General features: G+C 40.4%; 1 protein-coding gene across 1 annotated transcript; it reads left to right on the forward strand.

Annotated features, from left to right (window-relative positions):
- Positions 1-977: 977 nt before the first annotated feature.
- On the forward strand, positions 978-6,433 carry LOC6567688. The gene is made up of 6 exons (XM_001993736.3): positions 978-1,454; positions 2,715-2,875; positions 3,022-3,223; positions 3,353-4,542; positions 5,109-5,324; positions 5,789-6,433. Exons 1-6 carry the CDS (start codon positions 1,012-1,014, stop codon positions 5,881-5,883), a joined length of 2,307 nt encoding a protein of 768 aa, XP_001993772.1. The 5' UTR covers positions 978-1,011; the 3' UTR covers positions 5,884-6,433.
- The last annotated feature ends 1,720 nt before the right edge of the window (positions 6,434-8,153 follow it).

The raw sequence follows: 8,153 nt of genomic DNA on the forward strand, positions 1-8,153 counted from the left end.
CTAACTGCAACTTGGACTCTTAGTAGTATCTCAAGTGTTGTCCATGTCCAAGTCGATTAGTACGAAAATCAATCTGGTCGTCAGCACATTTGGCAGACTTAACGGGCCGCTGTTGAGTTGCTGCTCTGTGATTTAACGCATATTACACTTAATGCATTTTACATGCCGCTTTCCGTTAAAAACCGCAAAAGCCACTAACAAAAAATTCAAGTAGGAAAGTATTCATCTCATGATCATATAGGTGCAATTGCAATTATTCGGCATTATTTCGAAACCTGAACTAACTCAAGTTTCGTGTGCAGACTATATTATGAATTTGTCGTGAAGTGAAGAATTTATACGAATATACATATATGTATACCAGATCAGCATCAAAAGCTACGTACAGGAAGAAGTTTTGTAATTTTCGATTGTCAAGATATTCAGAGAGAACATTGTAGATACGAGTGTTTTTATGCTTTTAAAATTCGTACATAACGTGAAGAAAATAATTAGTTTTTAATTAACGAATAAATTTAGTGGTGAGCAGTTGGACTTTGTTCTGCAAAGGGTATGCAAGCTTCGGGTGCCGTTGTTGTTGTTGTTGTTGCCAAGAGTCGGTCTTTGAATGGTCTTGGGTGTGCGTGCACCAACTGCGTCTCATCATCAAGAAAATTGATTTTGCATCAGGCGAGCTCAGTGGTTTCGTAATTTCTGCACAATTAATCACAGACACTTCGTGCCAGTGGGCGTTGCTCTGTTGGGCTGGGAGTGTAACTGAAGCTGGATCTCAAAGCTTGGGGCTGCCTATTAAATCCATTAGACCCATTATTAAGGTTTACCTGTAACTGTAGCTGGCAATTAATCATTAGATAAGCATGCAGAATTGAAGAAAAACTGAAATGCTAATTAAAAAAACAAAAACACCAAGTTACCAAATCATTTTTGCCATCTTACAGCTAGCAACAACAGCAGCAATAAAAAATGCAGCTACGGTCATTGACAACAACAAAGCGAAACGGTCGAGTCACCATGATGACGAAGGCAACAGCAGCAACAACAACAACATCAACAACAACAATGTTGTATCTGGTGCTACTGGTCGGACTGCTGCTGGTGGACAATGCCGCCTCAGCCCGCAAGCTACCCAAGCGGCCGGCAAAACCGTTGAAGACATTTCCGCGCAACAACGCAACGCCGACAATTGCAGCAGCCGCAGCACTTGCGGCCGCAGACTCTTTGAGCGGAAGCGAGCTACCAAAACCGTTGACACCACATGCGAGCGAACAACAACAGCAGCAGCAGCCGGCATCGGCATCGCCAGCGGAAGCTGCTCTAGCGGAACCTGGAGCAACACCTGTCAATGGCGAGAGCAAAATCGATGATCTCAGCAACGCAACCGCTGCGCCTCTGGGCACCAGCCAGATCGACGAAGACTGCGAGCCGGATATGATTGGCTTTGAGCTTATAACTGGGTAGGTGATCAGCTCTTACACTAGACACTATACCTGTATATATATACATATATCTATATACATATGTCGCCTTATTTGTGGCAATTATTTGCGAAGCAGGAACATTGCCAAAGTCGCATAGAGTCATTAATTAAACAGACACCTGCTTGAGCATCGTAAACATGTTTGAGGAGTTAGCAAGAATTTGAATTGATTGCATGAATTGTAATCGATTGAAAACTTCAACTTTGACATATATATGTTGTGTGTATATTAGAATTATGCATTATATCACATGATGCACACGTATTGAGTGCTGCATTTACTCAGATTCATTTGTAATAAAAAAAAATTTGGGATTTCATAATTTCGGCTTCAGGAATCTAAGCATACTTTTTAAACGAATTATCTTTTGTCTTATGCAATGATTTACAAGATTCAACTCAATTAAAAGTATACATTTTTGTATTCAAATTAATTTGTTATGAACAAACCTGTCGCACCACTTCAACTCTTTTTAACAACACAATGTCCATTATCCAAAACAAAAGTATTTTCACTTTACAACATCTTCAAAGAATATGCCGCACAAGCCATTTGAGCTTAAGGTACAAATTCCAGCTGATTAATAAATTTGATCATTAATAAAAATAAAAACAGTTATAAAACATGAGAGTGTTTTGTAAACTTATGAATAATTTAAGTTCATGAATTTTAATATGACTCTAATGAAAGATTTTACCACTGATGTTGATAAAATGAAAAGAAAATTTTTAATTGAATATAATGAAAAAATACTTAAAAATATGGACATTGCAAAGAATCCATAAAATTTAGTCAACACAATGATTATAATATTTGTGTAGAAATGAATATAAGATTTAGAAATTATTACAATAAATGTGTGATAATATTTTCAATATAGCATATTATGATCAATAGTTCTTTATATATTGCAAAGAAAAAAAAAGACTTGTGAAAATTTAAAAAAATGTGCGTATGAAAATTACAACTGTAAATCGCAACTGTAAATCGCAACTGTAACTTGTTTAGTGTCAATTAGGCGTAGCACAGGAACATTAATTAAAGGCACGCCTATTCGCACAATTTTAAAGCCTAACGGCGAGGACAGCCCGTAGAATTGGCAAGACGCCACCTTGACTGTCAATTTATTGTTTCGAGTTCCTTTAATGTCAACCAGCAAAAAACTAAAAACAAAAAAGAAAAACCAGTTGTAAAATTAATGTGGTGTATTTTGTGCTAACCCGAAATGGCCGACAGGTACGTGCTATCGGCGCCATCGAGGCAATTGGAGACGTTGCCTGGCACACTGATGCTGACCGACTGCTTGGAGGCCTGCCAGGCCAATGAATCTTGCAATGCGGTTAACTATGAGACGGGTCTGTGCGTTATGTTCCGCAGCACTGCCGATCAGCTGCCAGGTTTGTAATACTTCTTTCTTCTGTCTGCATCTTCTTTGTGTGTGTGGGCCTGTGGCTTTTATTTATTTATATATCTATTTTTATTTTATTTTTTGTATATGTTTTGTTTTTGGTATTTGTTGGCAACGCCTTCTACTTAAATGCAGGTTCACTTTCGCGCTCGCAGTATCCCGTTTTCACGGTCTACGCACAGAAATCGTGCTTCGGTGTGCGTCCCTGCTCGAAGGCCTGGTGCATCGATCGTGTCCAGGGCTACCGTCTACCCGAGCATGCCAAGTCAAGCCAAAGTGTGGCCACGCGACGCGACTGCATCGAGCTGTGTCTGGGCGAAACGGAGTTCACCTGCCGGTAAGTGCTTGTCCCGTTACACGAATTCCAGCTTTGCCAGCTTGCCCATTTCGCAGCTCATTCATCTGCTTCGTCTTCTTCGTGTTCTTTTTCTTATTCTTGTTGCTGTTGCCTGTTGCCTGTTTGCAGTTCGGCCAACTTTTATGCGCACTCTGGCCTATGTGAACTGTCGGACATGGATCGCATTACGCTGTCGGAGGAGGCAAACATTTTGGCATACGATGGCGCCGAATATCTAGAAAATAACTGCGCCGAGGAGCCAAGCAAACTGTGCGAGTTCAAGCGCATCGCGGGACGCATTTTAAAGACCGTCGACTCTGTGCACCAGAACGTCCAGAGCATTGACGATTGCCGTGACCTCTGTTTAACCGCCCCCTTCCGCTGTCACTCTTACGATTATAATGAAACCGGTGAGCATGTCTGCCGTCTCTCCCATCACAGTCGCGCCACATTGAGTGATCTCTCTGAGCCCTATCTGAACATCGAAGAGGCGGCCACCTATGAGCAGTCTGCTTGCTACAATGTCTCCATCGATTGTCGTTCCGGTGAGATGATCACCAAGATACGCACCTCCAAACTGTTCGATGGCAAAGTCTATGCCAAGGGAGCACCCAAATCTTGTGCCGTTAATGTCAACAACTCGTTGGAGTTTGATCTGCGCATGCGTTATAATGATCTTGAGTGCAATGTGCGCCAGAGTGCCTATGGTCGTTATATGAATGATATTGTCATCCAGCATCATGATATGATTGTCACCTCCTCCGATCTTGGACTCGCCGTTAGCTGTCAATATGATTTGACTAACAAGACAGTTGTGAATAATGTTGATCTGGGCGTCACTGGCGAAATTGAGTCTACTTTGAGCGAGGAAATAATTGTGGACTCACCGAATGTGATAATGAAGATCACCGCACGCGATGGCAGCGATATGAAGCGCATTGCTGAGGTCGGTGATCCGCTGGCGCTGCGATTCGAGATCGTCGATGCAAACAGTCCGTATGAGATCTTTGTGAGGGAACTGGTTGCCATGGACGGCACAGACAGCGCCGAGATTACGCTGATCGATGCCAACGGCTGTCCCACGGATCAATATATTATGAGTGCTATGCAAAAGATGGCCAGCAACCGCAAGGTGCTGCTCTCACAATTCGACGCCTTCAAGTTTCCCTCCTCGGAGCTAGTGCAATTCCGCGCCCTGGTCACGCCCTGCATACCGCGCTGCGAACCGGTTATCTGCGACAACGATGAGAACGGTGAGCTCAAGTCTCTCCTATCCTATGGCCGTCGCAAGCGTTCCGTCTTCAATGGCACCGATGGCGGTAAGTAAAACGTTTCCATTTTGGTAGTACGACTACTGGTAGTGCTGATCAACCCAATCACTGTCCCATGATTTATCACTGTGACTTTTGGGCACTTATAGCACAATGGCGCAAATTCGCGAGGTGATCAAGTAATGGGAATTTAACTACATAACATATTTCCTTGTAGCTTATGTAACTGATAAAAGAGAGGTCCTTAGCAAGAAGTGTAGGAGCTTCGCTTCGAAAGATTATAATTCCTTGATGTTTGGCAAAGAATATTTTATTTTCGTTTTTTATTTCTTAATGATCTTTATAGTCTAATTCTAAATCAAAAAGAAAATACAAAAAATGTATAATTTGTGAAAATATATATTTAAATTTGTGTAGCTTAACGATTTATAAATATGAATTGGGTGGGAACTTTGAGAAACCTAAATGAAGAGTTCAACAACATTTATTAGCATACAGTTTGAGTTACAGTCACCGCTTTAGACATCACCATCACTTTGACCAATTGGCTCCCACACATATCGCGTCTAACAACGTTTCATCACTTGTTATCCTCTTTTGCTACCTTTCTATAGTTGAGATGGCTGTTAAGTTGCAACGCCAAAAACGTGATGTGAGTCATCAGGCGACCGATGAGAACATTTTGCTTGTGCAGTCCATACAAATCACCGATAAGTTTGCCTTCAATGGCGCCGATGCGCAGAACGCTGGTGCTGATGGTCTCAACGATGGACTGGCCAAGTTGCAATTGGAATTGGCCAACAAAACGGACACTTGCATAAACGGTTATGGTAAGTCTTTTAACTATCCACTACACTCGTACACTCAAAAAAAGACAGATAAACTTCTTATAAGTTGAAACGCTTTCCTTAACTGACATGGAAACAAATATCTTTATACTTTGCTCTACTTTACACATTCAAAAAGCATATTTCTAAAAGGATTTCTTAATAAGCAAATAAACGTAGTCGTTTAATGTTCAAAATAAGAAAGATGCTTAAAGTAAATTGAAAAAAAAATCAACTGCTTTCGAATGGTGGTGAATGCATATTTTTTTAAGTGCACTCAGCTTAAGTGCGCCAAAATTTATGACGCTAATCGCGTGCCGTCGAGAGATCTAAGCAGAAAGGCAAAGCCGCACTAACTGGCTGGCTGACCAGCTAATTAAATAAGCCCATAAATGTTACCTCATCTCACTCTTATCCTCCTCTCTCTCTTCCTATCTCTATTTTGCGTTTTACAACTATATTTGCAGGCTTCATAATTGCCGGGGCGCTGTTCTTGCTGCTGCAACTGACGGTGATTGCCGTTTGGGACAACATGCAAAAGCGCGCGTTACACAAGCGATAAACTGGCGGCTGGATGTGTGTTTTGCGGAAACTAGCATGAAATTCTCTTTAGCTGAACGAGTAAAAAAGAAAAACCAAGAAAGAAAAACAGAAAAAAAAAACTTAGCAACGCTCATAATCTAGTTAGTAGCTGTACGAACGAAATGGGTCCTCCAAATGTGGCAAGCGGCGTTGTGGCAGTTGTGGCATCTTCAAAGTCATTGCGCGCAGCGTAGAGCTGGACTTCTCTACACCACCAACACCATCACCTCCCTCTTCCCAAATGGCCAATGGAAAATGTGTGGCAATGACTGAACACACACACACACACATACACATAAACACAAGCACACACACACACATACACACATTTTGGTAGGGCATTAAGAACTGTAGCTTAATATTTATGCTCATATACATACATATGCTAAAAACTCTATAAGACTTACTGCTTAAGACTACTCTGAATATGTCGACATATACTATCAGCTTAAGACTCAAAAAGAAAGCTCCTTAGTCGTAGTGCGAAGAACCATTCAAACCTCTCAACTGAGCAGGCTGTTGTAACTGAAACCGAAGTGCATCTGTCTGCTGTCTGTCTCATTTAAGAGGTTTGACTGTCTAAATAAACTTTAAACTTAACATAAACTTATACACAACACCCTAGGCCTAGTAACGCAATGTAACACGAGACAAACTTCAGATGCTATAAAAAGAAAAACGTCTATAAAAGTAAATAAACGTATTAGAAATTAAACACATTTGCATTTGGCTTTTACTTTTTTACTTTTTTGTTGCTCCAATTTAGCTGTCAATTCAATCGGCTGTCTGATTTTAACAAGGCCAAGACCTCAAGTGGGCTCTGATTGTTGGTTTTGGCCTAATCAACGTTGATACAAATCAATCAAGAACATAGGGCGCAAACACTTACCAGGTGGAAAATTGGCACGAGAGAGTGAAACTGAACTGAAAACCAACTGCACTTCAATGCTGGCCAAGTAAAAGTGACAAACTAATTGAGACTGTAAAATGTGGACTACAAATTGCAGTTAAACAACTTCATTTTACTTTGATTTCACCTACTTATCAATGAAAGGACTTAGCCTTTGGCTCTTAGCAAATATTTGCAGCTGACTTAAGCGCAAATATTTATAGATCTGCGATAAATAGCAATTACTTACAAACATTATCTGAGAACGCCGCCTTTGATCAGCAATCTAATAGCATTGAGTGTGAGATGCGGTCTCGAAAGCTATCATTTCAAAGCTAGGTGATTTGGAATATGATACAGTAGTGTGTAAGACTTAAGCTGGGTATTCCCAGGGCAACGAGCTGAGTTTAGGTAGGAAATGATGTGAAGTCTTAAAGCGCTGATGTTATTAATTATGCAAAGTGGAGAGCGAATTCCATTCGAACTCAAAGATTCAATTTCCATTTGGGACTGTCTGCTAGATCCATGATAGTTTTTAGTAATTAATCGTCAAGTACTTCTTTTAATTTAGAACTGTATGGGAAGGGAAAAAGTTATCTATATCAAAGTCATCAATCTAAATAGCAGGCTAAGACGAAATGGGGCTTATTGAATAAAGTTAAGGTAGCAGAAAATTTCTATTCGTGTGTGATTACGATATTCTTGGATAGAGTTATAGTAGTCAGTACAAAAAATATACACAAATAAATCAAACATATATATTGTATATAGTCCGTACGGCAACAGAATGAGCCAAATTGTGGCTCAAGTGGGTCGGCGGGTAAGTTTCTTCCCCACCCATCGACAGCCCTAACCTAAACTTATGTTAATTTCTGCCAAATTTTATGAAATTTGTCGTAGATGCTTTAATATTTTAAATATATATAGAATCGACATCCTTAAATCTCACTCCACAGAATTGCTTTCCGTGTCTCTTTCTCTTCTTGAACTTTTACTCTTAGTATTAAATATTTATGAAAAATATAAATTCACTTGAATATTTGTTCATAATTATTTTCTGTTTGACTATTTGCTTGACAACGACTTTTAACGACCGTCAGAAATTTGAAAGGAAATGCTGTATATTATCTCTGAATGTGATGCTTTGAACTCTGCGCCACTTGCCACATGCAAGAAACATTTAAAAGCTTGCCAAGTCAAAAGCTGTCACCCGACATGACCGTCCAAATTTAGACAAAGCCTCATTGCTGGCCGAGGCCTCCAGAGGAGCCATGTTAGTTCCAAAGGAGCCTCCCAGCGAAAGTCACTGTTGTTTTTCATTGGGTTGGGGCTTGTGTGTTGTGGTTGTGTTTGTGTTTGAG

Source organism: Drosophila grimshawi, unplaced genomic scaffold (assembly GCF_018153295.1).
Source record: "Drosophila grimshawi isolate 15287-2541.00 unplaced genomic scaffold, ASM1815329v1 contig_311, whole genome shotgun sequence".
NCBI classification, from domain to species: domain Eukaryota; kingdom Metazoa; phylum Arthropoda; class Insecta; order Diptera; family Drosophilidae; genus Drosophila; species Drosophila grimshawi.

Coding starts and splice junctions, on each gene's coding strand:
- LOC6567688 (XM_001993736.3), top strand. CDS start 1,012: ATGATGACGAAGGCAACAGCAGCAACAACAACAACATCAACAACAACA. Junction 2,876..3,021: donor CACTGCCGATCAGCTGCCAG/GTTTGTAATACT, acceptor ACTTAAATGCAG/GTTCACTTTCGCGCTCGCAG. Junction 5,325..5,788: donor CACTTGCATAAACGGTTATG/GTAAGTCTTTTA, acceptor CTATATTTGCAG/GCTTCATAATTGCCGGGGCG.